The following is a 24,110-nucleotide window of genomic DNA, read 5'->3' on the forward strand; positions in this document are numbered from 1 at the left end:
GATGGTAGAAGATAAGTGTTGGATCATTGAGAAGGCTAATAGGGTATGGAATATCAGGAGGAGTAGGGCTTGATGGAAGGAAGTAATCTTACAGGGCTGGTGGTCTAAGATTCCATATCAACAGAAGGTGTTCCTATGGCACATGCTAGTTGGAGGCCTACCATGGAGGCCTACCATTGGTGGGGGACCAGTTGCGAAATCGATAGATTGCTTCTAGTAATTGTATGTTTTGTACTACATTCTTGGAAACATGCCCGCATCTTCACTGTGCATGTCTCCCTCCCCCCTCTCTCTCTCTCTCTCTCTCTCTCACACACACACACACACACACACACACAACCCTACTAATGTGTCTCTCATTCTCTTGTAGAGAAGAGCACACTCTCTATCCCTCTATGCGGAGAGCGATTCTTGTCCTACCGATGCATTCTCTACTCCGTTCAGACAAGCGATGAAGCATTTCTCTCTCCCCACTCCTCGTTGTGCCCTCACACCCCCGGCCCCCCGTGCCGTGCTTGGGCGACCGCGGGGGGGGTGAGGGCACGGCAACCAGCAGGCTTCGATGAGAGGATGATGGGATGGCAATGCCTGTAGAGCAAAGGGTGGACAGCCATATGCCAAGGATGGTTGGAGGGTAGTAGTTGGTGGGCAGTTGATGTGAGGAGGCGAGCGAGGGTGTAGCAGGTGGGCGGCTGAGGTTTGTGGAGTGTGGCGGTGCAAAGGAGAAGGGGCCAACGGTTCAACCTTAGAAAGAGAACCTTCCCATAGTTAATGGAAGGCAATAGTCCCCCATTAATTAATGCGTCATAAAGTAAAGTTTTCTCAATAGGAGACTACAATGAGTAAAAAAAGGAAAATCCAAAAATTAATTAATTAATGTAGGTAACTTTTAACTAAATTCAAATCGCCCGACTAAGATTGAGAAATGGTGATGCACCATTCCATTTGTTTTCCTTGCTTCTATGGCTAATGTGTCCGCAAACACAGACCACCAGTCAAAAATAAGGATAACTCTTAAATCTAACCGGTTTTCCAAAATCTCTATGGCATGCCAGTTTTATAACTAAAATATATGGTCTCACCTAGTTTTTCTTAATTATGGCCAATAAAAATACACTAGAATTCCATTTCTTTAGAGCACTGCAGATGAGTACATCCCTTGGAGGGGGCTCCCAACTACCACCAGTCACCCTTTTACCAAAAAAATCAATCTCCCAGCGTGTGTTCCCCAATCCAATAGCAGAATTCAGCATTTTAAGGATAGCTTTGCAATGTGGATTCATTCATCATATAAGAATTGACACAGTGTGCACGATAGCTCTGCCCTTCCCTGCTCGCCTGCGCCCTCCGCCCCTCCTCTTCGCTTCCCCCCCGTCTTCTTCTACCCCAGCATCCCGCCCCCCGTTTTCACCGCGCTCCTCCTCCCCCTTCCTTGCGCAACTGCACTTTTCTCCCTTGCCCGCCTATCTGCCCCCCTTCTGCGCCTCTGTCCACCCCCATCTGCACCCCTATCCGCCCCTTCTGTGCCCTCTGTCTGCTCCCCTCCTTCGCCATCTATCCACCCCCCCCTTCTTCTTCGCCCCTCCCCCAGCCCTTACTCCTACCTACCTCCCCCCCCTATGTTCTTTCACCTTTTGGCCGCCCCTTTCACCTTCGCCCTCTTTGCCGAGGTTTCTGCCCCCTTGAGCCTCCCCTTCCTCTCAATTTTTTTATCGTACCCTCTTTTTCTCATGTTCCCTGCAGGTTTGTTTCAGGTCTTCAGGGTGTTTTATTCGGCAAGTCTCGGCCTTTTCAGGAGGACTCCATGGCAATCGCTCCGTCATCCCCAACTAAGGCCATCGTCTCTTGCTTATCTTTTTCCGATGCAGACCTTCAGATCCTCGCCCCCACGACTATTGCAGCAATAGAGGCCTCCACCCTAGTTTGCAAGATTGTCGGTAGCCACCCCGTGCGTGGCCAACTCAGGGATCTTCTTAAGGCTAGCCTCCTAGGTGTGGCTGCAAAGATTGCAGACATTCATCCTTTGAGGCGTGGCTACTACCAAGTTGAGTTTTACTCACCCATAGCGTCTGATCTTGTCATGTAGCTAAGCCTCATTGCATTGCATACGGCCTAGACCTTCTTTGCACGGTGGCAGCACAGCTTCGACCCTGCATCTGATCCTCGCTGGAGTTTCAGGCTTTCTCGTGACTGTCTGCTTTCCAGGCCTCAAGAAGGAATATCTTCCTCTTCTCCCCGATAGGTGGTGCCATCAAGAGAGTGATGGAATCCCCTCCCCACCATTGCCTCGGCCCTCGCACGAGTAGTCGGGATTCCATCTCTCTGCATCTGTGTTGCCTCGTCAGATGTTGTGCCTCACACGATATCGATTCCCAGCCTTTGGGGCGATCCCATTTTACAGAGAGTGGAGTATTTCGGCCTTCCACGCCAATGTTTCATTTGTAGGCAGATGGGTCATCTGGCCAGAGCTTTCCCTCGGCGTCAGACTAGGAGATCGCTCGCGGTGCTTCCCCCTCCTACTTTCCACTCAGATTCTCACCAGGGGGCTGAGGGAGAAGCAGTTTCATAGGCCACGGAGCACCAAGCTCCGACCATGGATGACCCATTAGCCGGAGAGTGGTGGACGGTTGGCCCCCGCTCGGGTCATCGACCGAGCACCAGAGCTGAGCGTCGCCACCACACATGCCAGCCTGGTATCATGCAAGAGGTTTTGGTTCTATCAGAGAACCATTTCAAGCACTTATCATAGCACCCGTCCACAGACGACGGGCCCCCTCCAAGCACAGAGGGGGGGGGGGGGCCTTCGCCACCCTGATCTAGCAGTCGATTCCTTGTGCGACTTCTCCTTTGGCCCTCAGTGCCCAGTCGGGCAGGTTGACCCCACCTTCTTTTTGTTGAGCCTTCCCCTCAGCAACCTTCCTCTCCAATGGATACCTCTCAGTAGCATCCCTCTCAAGCCTCTCCGCCCTTCCGCTCCCCCTCGCCTCCCCCCCCCCTCTTCCCCCACCTCGACTCTACCCGCAGTTGCTCCATTTGTCCCTTCCTCTTTCTCCGTGCCTACCATCCCTCCCTCACCTCTCTAGAGCATTCCTCTAGGCCCCCTGTAGCCCTTGATCCAAAGAGGAGACAGCTAGTGAGTTCCATTCTTCGTCACCTGACTCATCATTTCTCAGAGCCGGTGGAGATGACCATTGCGGCCTCACTAGTGAGGGCTCTCCCACCTGAGTCTCCAAGCGGGCCCCCCACGATCTTGGGGCAGCCTGTGGATTATAGTTTCTTCTGGTGTCTTCCGACGGAAGGGACTAACAGGTTTGAGGAGACTGTAGTCCCTATTCGGGTATGTGTGGTCTTCCACCACTCCAGACCCTCTACGTCAGAGAATGGCACGATGATCTTCTCTTTCCCCTTGAGTGCCGTCCTCGAGACAACATGGGATCCAAAGTCGGTGACCGCTACCATTCAGGATCAGGCAGTTGAGCTATCACATCATCTATAGGATCTCCGCATCACCGACGTTCCTACTCATCTATGGCCTCTGGCCAGGATGGAGCTTGTTAGATCAACCCACAAAGACCAGGGAGGGGAGATGCTGACCTCCAATCTAGAGGTGCTTCTTTTTGTGTTCATTCATACCTCTATCGCAGTACCTCTCCCCCCTCCTTACAGATATCTCCATTGTGATCGATGGAGTACGGAGTATGCATACTCTCGTGCTCGGGCAAAGTGGCAGTACATGGAGGGCAGGATCCACACCCACTTGGCGCGATAGATTGGGACCTCATGGGAGGCTAGACAACTTGTGGGACCTCATGGGAGGTGGCCTTTGTGCTACCTTCAATGAGATTATGCTCATAGGTGACATGCCAAAGAGGCTCACAAAGGGCTTGATACATTTGATTCCCAAAGAGGGTGGTGATAGATTGGAGATCCAACAGTGGAGACCCATTACCCTTTTAGGGACGGCCTATAAGATTTTGGCCAAGGCCATCAGCAGGTGACTTCAGCCTTCTCTCCCATACTTGATCCATGACACTCAGATTGGTTTTGTTCAGGATCGGAGCATTCTGGACAACATCTTTACCTTTTGGGAGGCAATAGCTTCGGCCAGGATGCGGTAGCAGGACCTCATTGTGCTACTCCTAGACTTTGAGAAAGCTTATGATGACAGGGTGGATTGGAGCTTTTTGGAGGGCACTATCAGTCGGACGGGATTCTCCATGGAGTGTATTCGTGAGTCTTAGGACTTTATTTAGCATCTCACAGCCAGGTTCTCATTCAAGGAGCCCGAGGCAACAGATTTCCCCTTTCCCGCTCGGTTCGACAGGGCTGTCCTCTAGCACTATACCTCTTTCTTTTTGTCGATGAGGCCATGAGTAGTTTTCTCTCCGCCTAGGAGACCGAACTTCAGGGATTGCACCTTCTCCTCCGCACGCAAAAGGAGCTGCTGGACTCGGAGTTTGCAGGTGACACAACAGCCTACCTTGCTGGGCGATGTTAGGAATCTCCAGAGATTAACAGAGAGGCAATAGAGATTTTATGTCGTGCATCCGGAGCGCAGATCAACTAGCACAAGTCGTGTGGTTTTTGGGTAAGCTCAGCACCCACCCCGACTTGGCGACCAGTTGAGACTTTCTAGTGAATCTGGAGGGGCACTCTAGTTTGATACCTCGATTTCCAAGTTGGCATTGATATATCTCCTGAGCAACAACTCACTCCACTTCTTTTGAGTATTTGGAAGAAGCTTTTATACTGGAGTTCGACGAGGCTATCCCTAGCAAGCAGAGTGGTGGTGGCGAACTAGGTACTGCTTGCCACCATGTGGTACATCACCTCGTGCTGGGCCTTTTCTCGAGCATGTATTGGCCAAGTACAGCGTTTGATTCGAAACTTCTTGTGGGCCAGAATTGATGGGAGGCCAAGGTGGCATGGAGAGTGATCATTCAACCACGTAGCAAAGGGGGGCTTGGCCTCAACGGTCCAGCTATACAGAACCGTGCCTTGCTGGGCAAGTTGATTGTCAGAGGAATCCTACCTGGTGGTGAGCCTTGGAAGAATTTCCTCTTGGCCCGGATTTCAGCTCGCACTCCGAGCCTTGGACGCCCGTGGCCACAGAGTACTAGATGGATCTTCACAGAGATGTGAGCTTGTGGTTTTAGTCCTACCTTTGAGGACAAAGTCGCACAGCCAATCTACTTCGTGCTTGGGATCATCTCAAGCCAGCCCTTAGATAGATTGTTCTAGTGGCCTCAGAGGAGTAGCCTTTGATCTGGAACCCCCTGATCCGTTTACCCAGTGGCTACATGCTAGGGGCCCAACCACACATATCCTAGGGAGCCTTGAGCATGGGACCAACCAGGTCTCTCAAAGATTGGATTGCACATAGGCAATTACCTCAAGTGGAGTAGGAGAGAGGCCTCACAAGGATCCGGGGTAGAGACAAGCTCAACATCGACATTGACTCAGCTATTCCTCACGAGTGGCTGACTCCTATTCTAGACCCGACCCCCCCCCGGTGTGGCTAGGCGCGTTCACTAGAGACGATATCCTCATGGCAGTCCATGGAGCTTATGAGAATAGTGGTCTACTCACTTTTTCTATTGGATCCCATGGCAGACTAGAGAGATCAAAGCACCCCTTGGAGGATTTCAGAGTCTGCACCTTGCAGAGGGTGGGGTGATTGGTTTTCGGGCACATGCATGGCACATAGATCCAGCACCGGCCAAGGTGGCCAGGGAGAGACTTTGACGGTTATGGATTTGCGAGTGTCGACTTCTCACGCGATTGTAATGGAGCCCTGGAGAGTGGACTTAGCCTGATCCCACAGATCAGGTGGAGACTTTGGATACCCCTTTCTTTGCATGTACAGAGCAGCTTGGCCGCAAGATCCAGATGCCTGAGATAGATGGCACACCAGTAGCAGCAACACACTGGCAGTCTCTCAGGGCGTATCACAACGCTTCCTTTCAGATTTCTGGAAGAGTCTTTGGAACAGCTTTCGGCACAGAAAGATCTCTCTCTTTCTTTGGCTAATGGCACACAGGAGTCTGGTGGTTGGTACTTGGCTGGCAGTCGGAGGTCGGTCAGCAGCTTGCCCGAGGTGCGGCCACCCCCAAGAGTCTCAGCGACATTGCCTTTGGGATTTCCCGACGGCTCAGCAGATTTGGCAGCGGATTCTCTACATCTTCTCTATGGACAGGGCATTGACCCGGATCATCACTTGGGGTACTGTCACTTGGGCCATCGAGACTAGAGTGGTCAGGACTTACGAGGAGGATGGGGAAGGACTACGCCTTCAGCTCTCCCGCAGTACCAGTCACAGCCCGTCTGGCAACCTTGCTCATGCCAGCAATGGGAGATTTACAGTAGCATAGCAACCTGGCACATCTGGCGTGCTAGATGTAGCAAGGCTATCAAGGGTACCCACACTCCGCCGACTGAGACCATCGGGAGAATATGGTTCAATATCACTCACACCCTCTGCGGTTAGTGGGGGAAGCTACAAGGAGGTTCTGACCGCATGCAGAAGCGACGGGAAGCCTTCTTGAGACTTTGGAGGCCTGGCCCTTTCCTCACATATAAAGACGGTGACTCCATTTGGCATTTGTATAGTTGTTCCCCCTCCCCCTGTATGAGATAGCCTTCTCCTCACAGAGCAGCCAAACGGAGGAGAAGCATCTCTTCCCCTTTGAACATTTGTCTCCTGCCCTTATATAAGGTGAGGTTGTATTTAGCCCGTCATGGTTGTACTTAGCCCTTTGCGACTGTTTTTTCTTTAACTAATTGAAGGATCTTTTTCACGGGGGGAAAAAAAGAACTGACACAATGCTATCCTCCCATCTACTTGAAATCTTGTATAAGGGGAAAAACAAAATTATGTGCATTGCATACCAAAAGGAGCAAATTTTGCAACACTTGGGAAGTCTGTTTCAACATTTTCATGTAATGCTAGCTGAACATATTGATTGAGAATGTGATAAAAAATTCCATGTGTTCAACTCTTAAGGACCAAAACATGCCATAATCATTTTATTTTGATATAACCATTGCTATCATGGAGCAACAAAAGGTTATAATTGTCACCTTTTACTAGCCCACTCTAGTAGTCCATAGGGCTCAAGAAAGTTCAAAAAACACAAGCATAACACATCCCTCATCTTTCCCGTTTGAGGATTAGAAGAATAGCACTAGTTTACAGGTTTGAAAATTAGGTTCTATATTTTACAAAGGAGACTTTTAATATATGCATTCAATTTTAGGCAAAGAATACAAAATCAAATTTTGAAACCTATATTCGTACCCTAGCAAACAATAAAAGCCCTCAAACCTCAACAAAACCAAAACTTGTCACTGAGCTTTTTTTTTGAACTCCAAAATTTCTCTTGGAGGCTACTTTCATGAGTTACAACCATTGAAGGCATAAGTACAAGCACAACCTTAGGATAGCTAGCACTACTATGTTACTTTCAGCATAGATTATTGCAAATATTATGGGCTCAAAGGTAAACCCCAAGATAAAAAGTCAAACTTCCCCTATTGATGCAATCCTTAGTCTTGGACACGGTGTATATCGCTTTAGCTATGATGAAACACCTTCCTTCATGCTTGAACTCTTCAAACACTTGGGGCTTACTTGGCATGGCAATGTTGTTGACTCCTTTCTGAAGAGTACTTCTTATAACTCTGTTTAGGATTCAAGGCACAAAGTTTGTGTTTGGAAGCACCCATGTTGAACTCTTTCTAGAAATGGCCTTACCTCAAGGCGCGAGATTGTGTGAGTGGCAATGTTGCGCTGCTTCGAAAAAAACTAGACATTTTATACACAAATCAACTCATGTCACCATTAGAAATCATCATTAAGGCCTCTCTTTAAAAACGATCTTTCTGCAAGACACATGGTTGCACATGTAAAGAGCATCCATAATCACATTCTGATACTGTTACTGCAGTCAGCAAGCTCTAACACGAGTGGTAAGCTTGTGATACCCTACCAAAGAGTTAGTGAGCCCCAACCCAACATTTTTTTCAAGACAATGTTCTTGTGTGGGGGCCATGATTACATCCTAATGTTAACTGCACTAGTAGGGCAGCCACTACATCAATGCAACCAGGTTCTTTTCTGCTATCACTTGCAGTTTGACCTCGAAGGGGAAGTTCATACTGCTACTGCCAGTGGCTCATTTCATGGTTTAACCCCGATGCCATAATTTCATAAGGATTAACCTAGCGAGGGTGATGTGCCCATGTGTGTTTCCATTTTTCCATTAAAAACATTCACAAGAGAGGAGCATTTACATCGAGTGATTGTCTGAAGCAGAAAATTTGATGTTCCAAAGTCCAAAATTGAATGATGCAAGAATTCTTTTAAAGCGATGTCATGAAATTCTACATGTGACCACGGTAATTTAGTGAAAATTCTAACCACCCTGGAGTAAATTGACCACGTTTGGAGAGCTTGTATTTAAGAATCCCAGCTAAAGAATTATAGACATTTAAAGCAAACAAAAAGGACCCCAAATCGCTACACGACAAGGTGGAAGTGTGGCAAAACCCGGCCTCGAAGCTTGTGTACAATTCACAGCTCACCCTCTTATAGCATGCCGACTGCTCCTTGAAACCAAGGCCTAAAATAATTCATAGGAAATTGGTCTCGTGTCCATCTGCACACTGCAAGCCACTAAATTGGGCTAGGTCACTCTGCAAGGCATTTCTTAGTTCCTGTATCCAATCCCAAAATGAAATCTCCGCTGATTGATATCGTTCAACGCGTATTCCAGACGCAATGGACCAAGAGGGGAGTCTACTCGAATGCCAGCCCCATATCCATATCCAGTTCCAGGCTTACCACGGGCACCAGCAGGGTCCCCTAAATGTAAACAAGGGAAACTTTCATGCAGTTTTCTTCAAGAGCCAAGTCCACATTCTAAGCGTTATTACATGCATACACTCACCTGGAACGGTCTGGCCCGATCCAAGATCTGTGCCATAATCAGCAAAAACAGCACCTTCCACTGGTCCAAACTGAGACAAAAGATGCAATGCAATCATATAAAATCCTGGGGAAAAAACAGTGAAATACTTCACAAAAGAAAAAACACCATCGCATGCACGCACTTATATGCCCATAGGTGTGTGCACGAACATCTACATTCTAACACATGTACAAGCACATAATATCTTGTTAAGTTTATATGCATATGATACTACATCCACTAGAAAGTGGTAGCAATCATCTAGGTGGTCAGAAACGTAAATACCATCGGAACTGATATCTCGCCACTTGCCACAATGCACGATCTACCTGAGCCAACTGCTCCCTCCTCATATCCACGAACACTATTTGTGCCTCCAATAGGAAAGGCTTCATGGGGAGCCAGATCTCCAATTACTGTACCTCCAGAGAAGCTGTATACATTAAAAGCAATCATAATACTGTTTCAGTTTGCTCAAGAAGATACAGTCAGTGCCACTAAGTATGTCAGACACAAATGCACTCTGTTTAGAAATACCTGGCAATGCAACGTGCAGGACCTATTTGAACCCCTTGTCTGGTACGAAGGTTTAACCGGTTGAAAAACAGCCAGTCTTGCGCAATGGGCATACCTTGCTCCACATTGAAAACAAACTGATGGTACACATTTCAGAATCGAAATGTAGGGCAACAAACTGATCCATGGCCAAATAAAGGAAGCGTTTACAGAGATGATTTGCTTTACCTGAGAAGAGCCATGATCTCCAGACTCTGTATAAACTGTTTCAAGCTTGGCAACAAGCATGTCATCATACGCCTTGCCACTGTGCACAATTAGGCCCTTTTCAAACCAAATGATCCTAAAAACACTACAGAATTTGCTTTTTAAAAGAAGGTTTGCATACCATTACGAGAGTAGATAATCACCTAAACGTTAAGGGACCACCATACATATCTGCAACTTTGGGGCATCCATTATCATCTCGGGCTCCTGCACGCTGAGAAAATGTGTATCACATGTCAGAATACTGCATTTAGAAGGAGAAATAATAGAACTGAACCTCTCTTTAGTTACTCTTTCATCGTTAGTCATGAATCGGCGAGCCTTGACCTTGTGACTAAATAGGTAATGTGACAGGATGACATGGCATCATTGTTGTGTATCAACACAAAGCCCTCGACGAGCTCTATGATAACATGAGAAGATTAAGCATAGGCTATCTTTAATAGACCTAAAACCTACATAGTTCGTGAGAATACGCAGGTGTGAGCCTCCACTTTATAGGTTTTGTTGAGGTGGACCCTCTTTGACTTAGCAGAGGACACTTCCCTCTTTCATTTTGGCCATTTGCTCCTTGACCCCATATTGAGGCTACTAGGACCTTTAAACATGCATTATGGACACTTGACCTTCTAACTTGATGTGGTGTGGTCATTGGGCATTTTGAGTAGGGACACCGAAAGCCCACGATGAACTCTACCTATAGGCAACGATGCACGATAAGACTTTGCAATCCTCTTGTACATTAACCTTCTAGCAAAAGCTACAGTGGAACCCATTAAGTGTTCGCTTTGTCTTCCAGCAAAAATTAGATGCATCATACAAAAGAGGAATTTCTTGTACAAAACTCTTACCTGGAAAGATATACCAGCAGTACCACTCCACTTTGGTCTCAAAGGGCGGCTGTAGTCCACCCCTGCTGTTAGCCTGCCAATGGTGACACCCCCGTGCAAAGGGCCTGTTGATCCTCTTCTGATACCATGGACTATTGTCCCAGGAGTCCGAGAATTCTGTCATAGAGGTAATAGACAAGATAAGTAAGCACCATATTCTTACATGTGAACGCTCTGGCAGACACAGACACAACCCTTACCTGCACTGTAATAGAGCGTGATGTACGTTTATCATCTCCTTCAATCCAAGGGTCAGTGTAATTGATTCTAAACATCGAATCAACTTGGCCCCGCTCCAATGATATGTTTAACTTTTGATTTTTCCCCATGACATTTCTATGGGAGTATGCAAAACTGCAAAGAGCCGAAAACCTCTGTAAGTCTGGATCATTGATCATGATCAGCCACAGCATCACTGCCAGACAGACGACCTAGCAAATAAGTACTACTGCAATGATGAGAAGAGGCAAACCTGCCAATAAGAGCTGAAAGAGGACCACTTGTGATGCTGCAAGGGGAGAATTATCACCATAAGATTATATAGCATGCACAGAATACGTGAAGGACTTGAAAAGACACTACAATAAAGAACCACTGCTCCTACCCATTGCCTGATAAACCACCCCCAGCAGAAAACCCTCCAGGCACACGCTCAACTACGTTCATGGTTAAATCGACCATACCAGTGTCTGTTTGAGAGAGAAATCCAGAAATAGGAATCATGAAGCCTGTGACTAATTCATGCTTTCACAATTGCATAGGAAATCAGGCAGGGTATTCAACCAAATTCAAAGGGTGTTACCAGCAGCAGCAGCCTGAGGAACTATGTTCACATCCTCCATGATGCCCATGGTTAAAACTGTCTCCACATCCCGCCTGCCTTGCTGCAAACTGTAAACCTGCAGGGTACATCAACATATGCAAACAAATGAAAAACTCACCAAAGGATGTATGTATGTATGTATACATATATATATACATATATATATATATATACATATATACATATATATGTATATACATATATATAAATATATATACATGCATACATGTGTGTGTGTGTGTGTGCGCACACACACACACATGTATGTATGTATATGTATATGTATATGTGTGTGTGTGTATATATATATATATATGTTTTTTTAATATATATATATTTTTCATTAAAAAAGATATAGCAAGCATGCCATGCATGCTTGCAAACATACTCTACACACACACAAGACTACGTGAGATATATTTTTGAATGATATAATCAATAATCTATACCAATGGGAAGTTCAGGTTATTCCCCAAAAACTAAAGTGCGACTTGACTCCATGAGAGTCTACTCACCAAGCTTCAAATCATCAACTCCATCATGCAAAGCATAGACTATGTTCTATGGCATCCCCACTCACGTCATCAGCACCTAAGAGTAGGTGCAGGTTAATGCATAAAGATATGTCATTGTAGTAGACATATTTTCATTAATAAACCATAAATGAGTTTCTATCATTTGTCCAGAGATGAAGGGCAGATTCAGCCATGATGAAGGCTATCGCTAAACGCACAGTAGATAGTTGGGGAATTGCACTATTTGTTTTCCAAGCACAACTGCATGCAAGTATAATACGCACTTAAATAACTCATACTGATAATATTGCTATGGTCAAAACAAAATTAAGAATGTTCTCTTGAAAATCCATATTAGGGCTGCCGTGCAGGGGGGGGGGGGGGGGGGGGGGGGGGGGCAGGGGGGGGGGGCACGCGAGAGAGAGAGAGAGAGAGAGAGAGAGAGAGAGAGAGAGAGAGAGATTAACGTCTATAGAAGGCCAAAATGACCTACGAGACAAATACATAACTGCAAGACCATGTTGGTCTTGACCTAAATCTATGGTCCAAAAAAGAAAAACATACATGAAAAACATCCTAATAATCTACTAGTAAATCTGGTGTCAAGTATCAAAATTACAATCACTTCCGCTAGAATGTTCTGTTGAAAATCCGTATTAGGTCCGAGAGAGAGAGAGAGAGAGAGAGATTAACATCTACAGAAAGCCAAAATGACCTATGAGACAAATACATAACTGCAAGACCATGTTGGTCTTGAGCTGAATCTATGGTCCAGAAAAGAAAGACATACATGAAAAAAATCCTAATAATCTACTGGTAAATCTGAATGTCAAGTATCAAGATTACAATCACTCCTACTAAAAATCACATGGTATTTGTTTTTTTTTTCGACTAGCCTTTGGCCCAAGATCCTCCCGTAGTTACCAATTTTTCACCGCTCGTAGGCGCTTAATTATCTGCCCGTAGGCGAGGTCGCCGAGGAAGCACCAAGGGGGATTTTGAACCCAGGACCTCTTGGTCCTAGGCAAACACCTTCACCACTTGAGCTATCACCTCATTGACCATGGTATTTGTTTTTTCTTGGGTTTTGGCTCAGGTTTCTCTTTCAAGAAATCCTCAATGAGAGAGAGAGAGAGAGAGAGAGAGAGAGAGAGAGTTTTGGGAGAGAAAAAAGAAAAGATGAAATTTTCTAAAATCAGTTTAAAAAATCTTTTCTTCTCATTGCTAAGCAAATAGAACATATTGGCTTTTTGTAAAAAGGCAAGCCAAAAACAGGCCTTTATTAAGAATTGCTTGAACTTGATACAAAATGTTCAACCAACACACATGCCTGTCCCTTTTTGCTGGTTAACTGCCTGAGAAGTGTCTCTGGGTGTGTCTTTCCAGTCGTCGGCTCTCCACTGCTAGTGCAAGGGAAGTGTTGAGAATAAAAGCATAGAGCACATAACTAAGATTTGAATGGATAAAGCAGAAGTGATCGGAAAAAATACATACGTCTTCCTGTCAAGAAAGCGAATATTGATACTGTTCACCACTGCCTCCGACACTTGGACTCGTATGATGCCTCCGGATAAAAGCTCAACATCTGTAACCTACAAAAGATGCAGCAGTAAGAATGGCAAATTACATAGCCACCTTTTGAGAACATAAACAAAACATTAGGGGACTAATTTGCCTACTTGTGCAAAAAGGCCACGTTCCATGTACCACCCATTCAACGTGTCCAGCACCTTATTCAATCGCTGAATATTTACAACCTTTCCTGTCAAATTTTGCATTAGCATGGTCAGGCTCATACACAACAGCAGACTTTTTGTGATTAAAACCACAAAGATAATCCCATACATAAAGACAAACTGTACATGGGTAGCTTGAATGACGTCCTATATGTACGGGATTCCCTAGGGGCAGGCACGTGACTAGAGAATCTAGAGGGCGTAGACCAGTGGGTGAGATTGCTAATGTAAAGAGGAGAGATGCCCTAGGTATTAATCTATATGATTAAAGGTTTTGGGCCTTCACATTTAATCATATAGCCTGGGTCCTTTCCCTTGGCCATTCCTCTTCACATAAGCCACCTCACCTACCTGACCTGAGCCCTCTAAGATACCCTAATTGTGCACCCATCACTAGGGGAATGCCATAAATAAGAGACATTCACAGCTTGAGGAGATGAACTTCCTACTAAAAATTAAAATGTTACGCATGCATGCCCTGTGCGGTCAATAAATCCAATATGTGAAGCCTTCAATGTTCAAATTGCACAGCCAAGAAAACCTACCAAATTCATTTTTGAAGGCATCTTCTATGATCCTTGTGGGAAGAACATTTGCACCATCACAGACCAGGCCTTTCAGCTCATGATTTGGCTCCACCTTCAGCATGCACTTGTTTAGTTAGAACTAACAGCACAATTTAGAGATGTTTATGAACTTTCTATAGATGCACTGCACAACAAAGTGTCCCCTTTGATAAGGATAAACATATTTTAATACATAATAAAGAGGAAAGCCTCGACTCCTCTATAAGAGACGTATCGCAGTGGTATCTTGTTGACACAGATGTGCTCGGCTTCAAATCTATTAAAGGTCAGTCGCAAAACATGGCATTCCCTCTGCTCAAAATATGTCAACGGTTGCTGGAATGGGAGGTGCAAAAGAGCAACACTTTCACAGCACGAATTTCAGCAAGCCGTAATTTGAAGACTATACCTGTTATGGTAAAGACTAATCAACCCACAATGGAATAATTGGCGTCATTGCATTCTCACTCTATTTTGAGTCATGCAAATTCAAGACCTTCGCATTGGTATTCAAGAACATGTATGAAGGTAATGTACAGAGATTGGATGTGTATCACTCTTGGGCCTAGGCCCCAAAAGCATCATCAGATACTTGACTACATGACCGATTGCACTATTTGTTAGAAAGTAAAGGTTCCCCACAACAAGATAACAATTATTGGAAATCAAAGCAGCAGCAAGATGGCACAAAACCAAACAAGACAGCCATGCTGAAAATTTAAATGACACTAGCAATAGGGCCGGAAAGGGATGACCTTGAGCAGGCTCTTTAGGCATTACCCCGCAGGAAATATCCTAGCGAGGATGGACTCTGTCATCATTTGGTCCCTTCACCAGTCTTGACCAGTGTTTCACACACTGAGCGGAACCAAGGTGTGAACGGGGATTTTCCACATAAGAAAGCTACAGCATTTTACAGCCATGGTTTGGCCTGGAAGATGGCCATACAGCATGAGCAGCATGGGATTTGATTCATCAAAGTGACTTATAATATTTATAAGTCGGTGTGTTCACATATCATTAATGATGGGCTGGACATACTATTGTTTTTGGGCTTGGACAGGTGGACAAAAGGAGGCGCTTAGATGAAACTTGGACATCAAGTCAAGAAAAGCATAAAAGCTGATATATTTTGACGAGTTCAATTATTTTTGCGCTAGAACTTGGAGTACAAGCCAAGGAAAGCATAAAGTTGGTATTTTGGGCTAAAACAAGCCAAGAAAAGCCGTAAAGTTGATATTTTTGGGCAAGCTCACCTATTTTGGGCAAAAAGGGAAAAGGGCTACAAATATAGCTACTCGACTTTATTAAAGCAAAGTAGAGGACTGATTTAGGCAAGTCGACTTCCTTCATAGCTCCCACATGGCTGGTCGACTACCTCTATGGCTCCTATAGGGCTGGCAGACTTGCTCCAGAGATGCTACAGGGCTGGTCGACTGCCTCCATAGAATGTCACGTGCATCCCGCACTTGGATGCCACATAGAAATATCTGTACAGAAGGTGCAGGACCTAGGATGGAAAAATGTGAGTCCAGTCCGAGACGAGTCAGCCAAGGTTCCATCCCAATCGTCCGAGGTCAGGTATGCACTGTCCTGCACATGAAACAATGCCAGTATGCGCTATGAGTCTCCCTCTGGAATGATGTTAGTGGTTCTATGTATTTGGTAGGATACTGGATGCCAGATCACTGTGTAGACAGTTAGGGTTTGCATGTAAGAAAGGGGACAGTTAGGGTTTGCATGTAAGAAAGGGGCCAGCCCATAGGACTACCCCAAGGACAGATGTGGGCATGGGGAAGGTGTAGAACCATCCCCATAGGGGCCAGGAAGGCCTTGGCTGTACCCACCAGCCATGGGATGGCCATGGAGGGGTTGTAGGACGGCCCTAGGGCTCTTGGAAAGGTAGCCGACTGGTTACACAACCCCTAGGGGACTGTAGGCCAGGTGTGGGGCAGCCCACACAGGCTGCCCAGCAGCCAGGTTTGAGGCACCTGATGGCCAGCCTTTATTTTAGTCATGCGCAGCATTTTCAGCATTTAATGCTGTATTTTTCTAGTTGTGGAGCATTTTTTGGACAGCGGACTACTGTAGAACTAGCTGACTGGATGTCCTGAAGGGTATAAATGTCAGAATGCGCAGCGGAAGACTAACGCACGTAGGAGACGCATCACCATCGAGCTCCACGAACACCCCCAATAGGCACTGCAGGCTGCAGCATCCCTCCACCGGGCTCCCATCTCCCGGTGAGCTACCTCCCAAAACACCGGCCCGAGGAGATGATTATGACAAGGTGCCACTCTAGCCTATATATGGCTCTTCAACTTCCCATGCTTCCACTTATGGGATAATCCAAGGCACCTTCTAGCCATAGATCACACGCTCGAAATCACCAACCTTCCAACACCCTCCCTTGATTCGAGCTCCGCAAGCCACCGAGGCGCAAGGGGGGTCGCCCCCAAGACCACACACGCCTGAGCCGCCCAAGACCACACACGCCCGGGCTCTAATACCATGTCAGAATGCGCAGCGGAAGACTAACGCACGTAGGAGACGCATCACCATCGAGCTCCACGAACACCCCCACATAACTCTCTCTCTCTCTCTCTCGCTTCTTCCATGGCTTCCCCCTTGCGCAACCCGATGAAGGCGACCTTTATGGTCACAAACAAGAGGATAACAAATGTGGAAAAGGAGATGAAGGAATGGAAGGCGGAGATGGAGGGATGGTGGAAGGAGAAAGCCAACTTTCTCCAAATGGTATTCAATGAGGGTAAGCAGTGGAAAGAGGAGGAGGAGGACCTCATAGCAGAAGTCAAAGACCTTCACGGGGAAGTCAACACGCTCAAAGGCGTGATTTCAACTCTTCAGAGGGAGCTTGCAGAGGCTAAGGCAAATGGTGGACTTGAAGAAGGTGAAATTCAGCCATCCATGATAGAAGAGCTCAAGGTTATCAAGGAACAAGTACGGGCAATTAAGGAAGAAGAGAAGCAACACGAAGCAAAGACTTCCTCATGGGTGGAAGTCATAACCAAGACTCAAAGGAAGATGGATGAAGCGGAGAAGTGGATAGAGGTCGCCAAGAAGGGTAAAGAACAACCCCTACACCTACAATCATTAACATGACTTTGGAAGAGGAACAACGAAGACGTACACGTGCTTTGCATGTAAGGATTACCGGCCTTAAAGACGGGGATAAAGTTGAAGAGGAGGTGAAAGAGCTTATGGTGTTGATGGGGATTGACAGTCCGGCACACGCAAAAGCCTGGAGAGTGGGCAAAAAAAGCGGAGGCAACGGGGAAACATCAAAGGAAAGAGCTCTCATACTTCGCTTCCCCTCTATTGAGGCGAAGGAGGAGTTCTTGAAGAGGCGACCCACTTTAAAGAATACAGGCATTTTTCTTGGTGACGATCTTACTCTTTCACAGCTTGCACATATGAAGGAAGTCATGCCAGAGATTAGGGCGGCAAGAGAAAAGGGAAAGATAGCATTTTATAGAGAAGGGAGGGTGGTCATCGTGGAGCGACGCTCTACATGACGGTGCAAGACCTATGGGACCAAATTAAAGCTGGCAGCCTGGAACTGCAATGGATCCCTCAGACTTGATGTAGGTGCCTTTGAGGACAGCTTTAGAGATAGAGAGATAGTCTTCTACTCGGAGACTCACCAGGCCCCTGGTCAGATGATGCCACAGGTGACAGGATACAGATGGGAGACAGCTTGCAAAGTAGGGACGAGATCGGTACACAGTAGTAGAGGATCAGGGGGGGTGGCAGTTCTTTTCAGGGAGGAGCTGCAACCGCTTCTACACATCGTTCGGAGAGATGATCAGGCCAGATATATGTGGGTGAGACTGAGGGCCGACATAGGCAGATTCTTGTATATTGCCATATGCTATTTTGCTCCTAGTACATCGACATATGCAGCACCTAGAGGGCAGTCTCCTTTCTCTGTGCTAGATGATGACATATGGGAGTTCTCTAGTGATGGAGACATCATCCTGTTAGGGGACTTTAATGCCCGGACGGGCAACCGCCAGACAGCCTTTTATGATACCTCAGAGGAGATGCTGAGAGAGCTGGACACTCTGGATATGAGATTAGACAGACACTCACAGGATGTGGAGTGCACAGAGTATGTGTAAACCGGCCTTCAGAAAGCAAAGGACGGTGAAACAAACATTTGCACATAAAACACTTCAACACCATTGAGGACCCAGAAAAGGAAAACAAACAGGGGGAGCTAGAGTGCTCCTGCAAAAAGTACACGGACACCGATTGGCCCCAAATCGCAGTGGCGCCCCTTGCGGTATTTCTTTAATTGATTTTAAGAGCTTTGATTACAATATAAGGCTGGAAACTCAGCCGTCCCAGTAGAACTCCTGAAGCCTGCAAAGAACCTGCATCTGGCTTCTTGTCCACACGGCATCCACAAACAAGTCCAGCCATTGTTCATATCAAAAGACTCTCACACATTGAGCCTGCATACAGAAGCTTTCTCCCATGATCAAGGCTGCCACAACCATCCATAGCCTCTCACACTATGAACAGCATCACACCCTGACACATCCAGTGCTCCTGTATCACAACACAGACTCCCAAACTGTCTCTCAAGAGAGTATCACAGCACAGCATACCATACAGTTGACACACCTTTACAAACCCTCTCTACCTTCCAAGGGTACTATCCATCTCTGTCATGGAATCCCTGTCCCCTGTCTTATCAGTAGCAAGGTAGCAAGGCTGTACCAAACATGTGTCCACTCCTGTACCTTCTGCCTGCATGTGACCTGTCTCCTGGAGAAACCCAAATAACATGTTTCCTCATCGAGAAACCTACGACCTGTTTCCACATGAAACCCTTAGGCCTGTTTCCCTTTGAAACTTATGCCCTGTCTCCATACATCTAGTTACCTGTTCACACATGAAACATCTGGCAACATAGAGATTCTCGTAACTGTAGGTCCCTCTGTTCCTTTCTAGCAGGAAGAAAGCAATCTGCTCCATGAGCACGCACCCATGCGAGCTTGCATCACTCCCATGCCAAGAAACATAACCACAAGACCTGTACTTGCAGTCAAAAACCCAAGCACATGCTGAATTTGCGACCAAACAAAAACAGCCCATAAACTGTCCCAAAACAGTCCCGAATCAAAGCAAAGAGAAACTGAAAGTTCCATCAGATGAACGCCATCGACATGATGTCTATGTTCATGGAAATCCAGCCCCTCCTTTCTGTAGAAACACGGCGTCCTCCAAAAAGCACACACCTGGCAGCCTGTGTGTCTAGAGAAACCAACCTGTAAGCGTCTCTTGTGCAAAAGAGCATGAACTTCAGCCCTCTACGCCTGCAGTCCAGCCCCGTATGCATGGAGAAAAACATGTGCTGCTCTGTCCAGCACTGCCTGCAATCCACCTGTTGGCATGGGAAAGAGAGAGGGCACACCCAGTTCTGTGCGCCTGCAGTCCTGCAGCCGCCTGCAAGAAACGCAGCCCTGCAGCCCCTGCCTGTATGCGCCTCTTCTTCAGAAAACCCTCCACGCACAGCAGCCTGTATGCGCCTGCTTTCTGTCCTGTCCGTACAGCTGTCTGTACAGCTGTCCGTACAGTCGTACAGACCTGCATAGATACTCCTGTGCGCAGCCAACATCAGCAGCCGACTCCTCTCTTCCATGCATGAGAACTTGCACGCCTCCCCAAAAAGCAAGAGAGAGAAGCAAGAGAGAGACGTGGGCCTCCAAAAGTGGTGTAACATCTAAATATTACTTAGTGGCCTCCTAAGGTTTTGAAACCTTTTAAAACATTAATTTTATGGCCACCAAAGGTTATAAAACCTTTTTAATTAATGTCTCTTTGTCCCCCTTCACACTTGGGGTTGTCCACACATGGGCTTCCATCTTCACTCCCACCTGATGCCATTTCACACTGTCCACCATGTCCCCGTGCACACCTGCATCTTGTCCAGAGAAAAACACAGGGTCATGACAGTATGGGAGATATTTGGTAGATATGGGCACTGCACATGGGTTGGCCATGCCGAGCTTTGTTTCATGCATTGAGGACTTCACAGTTGGATCTCGGCCCATTGGGGTAGTAGCGGATCATGCATTGTTGACATTGACCATCTCTTTTCACTTTACCACAGCTCAGAGGACACGAGGGGCAGATCACACTCGATATACTTTTACTTCAGAGACTGATGCTGTCTACAGCGATGGGATTTATAGACGTCTGTACACAGAGAAGCCAGGGAGACCTTTGGAGGAGCTGACCCATATACTGACAGAGACTTTATAGGATGCAGCGAGAGAGGCATATCCACATACTCAGCCTGGACAGAGACAGCGTTCTAGGTGTATGCCCCAGAACAGCTGGTATGATGAGGAGTGCAGAGAGACAAGAGCCCGACTGCAGCGAGAGGTTGCTTTGGGAGTCACTACTCACCGACAGTCACGTATTGCCTTCCGGTGCCTTGTGCGAAGGAAGAAGCGGGCCTTCCTTGCTCAGCTAGAGCAGGAATTATACCAGCTGTTCTTGAGCCAGGATTCAAGGGAGGCTTGGCGTTTGTTTCATGAGTCCTCCCCTGCTTTGGCCATCACTTCTACAGAGGTCTGGGGTAGTTATGCAGCATCTCTATATACAGTTCCTGGACAGACACCTTTTCCTGACCCGCCAGCACCATGCCCACAGACATGTACTTTCTTTACCGCAGAGATGGTAAGGAAGGCCATTGATAGGATGAAGACTAGGAAAGCATATGATCATGATGGATTGGTCGCTGAGCACTTTATTCATGCGAGACATGCTGGCAAAGCTTCTAGCAGTGATGTTCAATCGTGCTATGTGTGAAGGCTTACCCGAGACTTGGAGTAGGTCCACCATTGTGCCTATCTTCAAGTCAGGGACCCTATGGAGCCAGGGAATTATCGCACTATTATGATTGGTCACACACTAGCACGATTGTATGCATCCATTCTTGAGCAGCAGTTGAGTAGATGGGCAAAGAGAGAGGGCATTCGAGCAGAGGGACAGGCAGGGTTCAGGAGAGGTTTCTCTACTCTTGACCACATCTTGACTCTGCGGGCCATTATTGAGGAGGGCAGGTCGCATGGGCGACGGATTTATCGTAGCTTTGTGGACTTCCGCAAAGCATTTGATACAGTACCCAGAGCCAGATTGATGAGGCGATTACAGGAGATGGGGGTACCCACAAAGCTCATATGGGGGATTATGGCTTTATATAGATCAGTTGCAGGACAGGTACGCACCCCAGAGGGGGTCTCTACTTTAGTTCACTCCACTATAGGAGTGAAGCAAGGTTGCCCATTATCTCCATTGTTTGGTATGTATGTGGATGAGGCCTCTGACTACATTGAGAGATTAGGGGACAGAGGAGCCCAGCTAGCAGGTACATGGATCCCACTATTGTTATATGCTGATGATATTGTGTTGATCTCTGACTCCCCTGAGGGTATGCAGCGTCATCTGGATGCTTTACATGAGTTTGCACATGATAGTGGATTGTCTGTCAACCTTGGCAAAACCAAGGTTATGGTGTTTAACACCACGCCACAGTGGGTTAGGCGATCAGCTCCCACATTTACATATGGGCAGGAGATTGTGGAGTATACAGATGCATATACATATCTTGGGGTAGTATTCAGTGGGCCAGTGTTTTCGATGAGGAGAGCAGCAGAGACTAGATTGACTAGAGCACATGCAGCCCTGGGTGGTTTGGAGAAGATGTGTTCGCAGGTTCAGTTTCAGGAACCTCGAACGAAACTTTGGCTTTTTGACACTCTAGTGACATCAGCTATGCTTTATGGAGTGCAGATATGGGGACCTTCAGTGGGCCATCACAGGGCTGGCGGGTGGAGAGGTATGGAGAGGCCTTTGGTATCTATGATTGCTAGGATTATTAGAGCCAAGGCCGTGGTACCTCATGAGATTATTCGAGCAGAGCTGGAGATCAGTCTCCTACATACATGGCTTGTGGGATCTCCCCCGAGACAAGTATGCACGCCTCGCCCTTGAGTCCTCCCGACAGTTAGCTTTACAGGGAGACACAGCTTGTTGGTATGGACAGATGACATCTTGGTTCCAGGCACACGGTTTTAGCATGGACAGATTGCCTCCCTTCCAGTATTCTCTGGAGGCACCCTCTCTCACTCTCAAACGGACAGAGATTACCAGACTCATCCGTCAGGATTTAGTTCAGCTAGACATTAGGAGGACATGGATACAGCCGACTGAGGAGCTAGGCACGAAGATGGCTTTCTACAGAGAGCATTTTCTTCAGCTCACAGCAGATGGTTTTGTGATCAGACCCAGTTACATGGATGTACACTTGTCTCATGCAGTACGATGTGCTATCGGTCAGATTCGCACATCCTCACACCAACTTGAGATTGAGATTGGCCGATATAGAGGTATACCAGCTGAGGCCAGGATATGCCGAATATGCCATGGGGAGCCAGGGACAAAGCTGCATTATATATGCCATTGTACTGCATACTATGAGATACGTGGTCGTTTCCACTGTTTATTCAGAGAGGGTTTTGGACCACTTTCCAGAGTCATGGGGTACCAGGACCAGAGGTGTTTGGGATTGTTCTTGCTTGAGCTGCGGAGATATAGAGATAGCCTGCTTAGGCGCACAGAGAGCCAGACTCAAAGGCACATTACAGACTTCTTTAGTCCAGCCATCACTGTGCCAGATGGACCACAGCAGCAACAAGACATGGATACCGCCCACACCAGCGGTACACTGATTGATCGTGCGATTGAGCTTGGGTGGTCCAGACGCCCACGACTACGGAGGAGGGCATCCCAGCATAGACAGAGGTTGCAGCGGCGGATTTGGATTATTCTTGCGAGACATGCGGGACACCCAGTCAGGGTGCTGACCACAGAGGATATTGAGGAGATCCGCCAACGTCCGATGCGGCACATATTATGAGATGGAGGCACCTCCATAGTGTACCCCCCCGTCCCGCATGATATTGTATCCCCTCACTGTACTCCACTCACCTCCATAGCGTACCCCCCCCCCTCACTATATTCACACCCTATAAGGGTTTCTGTTTACCTTCCAGTTCCAGTTTCATTTTCTAGGTGCCAGCAGTATCATCTTTATTTTTTCATTTTCTGGTTTTTTATCCAGACATTGTATCAGATCCACCATGATGTAACTTTTTGGTCTCATAGGTCATTATGGCCTTTTGAAGACGTTAATATAACATTTCATTTCTCTCTCTCTCGCCTTGTCATGGGCAGATTTGGGCCTGTTTATGGAGCAGCTTTTGGGGCTGATTTGGCTCGGAATTCGGGGCTGTTTTGGGCTCCATACTGGTCTGTTTTCTGAAAAGTTTTAAGGGCTATTTTATGGACAGTCTATGGGCTGATTATGAGCTGATTACCGGACTGTTTTGAGACAGTTTTTCGGATGGCTTTTGGAGCTATGTTTGTATCTTGGCTCTAGACTGAGACCTAGGCAAGAGATGTGTTGTTGCTTTGTGGAAAATCCGGTGTTGTATGCACCCGCACCTTGGTATCTTGTAAAAGCTTCTATGTGAATAAAGATGTTCCTACGGCGGGCCGGCCGTTCCAGCTCAGTGCGGTGTTATTGTATTGTTTATGGTTCTTCCGTTGTGTTATCATGCTCTGTCTGGTATTTGAAGTGTTGGTCTATTTCTATCGTTCCGGGTAGTTTCCCGCCCAGTTTGTGACAGACTCCTAGTCTCGTTTTTCATGCACCACTAGACCTCTCAAATACCCAAGCGTCTCCTCGTAGAGCAATCCTAAAACATGACCCAAAACCTGCAAAACAAA

General features: G+C 46.9%; 1 protein-coding gene across 2 annotated transcripts in view; it reads right to left on the reverse strand.

The window, feature by feature from the left end:
* Positions 1-8,253: 8,253 nt before the first annotated feature.
* LOC147638956 (outer envelope protein 80, chloroplastic-like) overlaps positions 8,254-24,110 on the reverse strand; it is a 46,433-nt gene continuing 30,576 nt past the window's right edge. Inside the window, exons 2-16 of one of the 2 annotated variants that reach the window (XM_086785936.1) lie at positions 14,262-14,355; positions 13,660-13,742; positions 13,475-13,572; positions 13,311-13,380; positions 11,445-11,541; positions 11,247-11,331; positions 11,115-11,150; positions 10,843-10,996; positions 10,604-10,759; positions 9,896-9,966; positions 9,714-9,792; positions 9,507-9,622; positions 9,255-9,402; positions 8,949-9,018; positions 8,254-8,863 (exon numbers count right to left, since the gene is read on the reverse strand). In XM_086785936.1, the coding sequence (XP_086642062.1) occupies positions 8,709-8,863; positions 8,949-9,018; positions 9,255-9,402; positions 9,507-9,622; positions 9,714-9,792; positions 9,896-9,966; positions 10,604-10,759; positions 10,843-10,996; positions 11,115-11,150; positions 11,247-11,331; positions 11,445-11,541; positions 13,311-13,380; positions 13,475-13,572; positions 13,660-13,742; positions 14,262-14,355 (1,512 nt within the window). In that variant the 3' untranslated portion in view covers positions 8,254-8,708. Of the gene's footprint in view, positions 8,864-8,948; positions 9,054-9,254; positions 9,403-9,506; positions 9,623-9,713; positions 9,793-9,895; positions 9,967-10,603; positions 10,760-10,842; positions 10,997-11,114; positions 11,151-11,246; positions 11,332-11,444; positions 11,542-13,310; positions 13,381-13,474; positions 13,573-13,659; positions 13,743-14,261; positions 14,356-24,110 lie in introns of those variants that run through there. The other variant, XM_086785947.1, reaches the window with a different exon arrangement.

The sequence above is a fragment of the Cibotium barometz genome, chromosome 4 (genome assembly GCF_041138505.1).
Source record: "Cibotium barometz isolate CiBa-2024 chromosome 4, ASM4113850v1, whole genome shotgun sequence".
Lineage (NCBI taxonomy): Eukaryota > Viridiplantae > Streptophyta > Polypodiopsida > Cyatheales > Cibotiaceae > Cibotium > Cibotium barometz.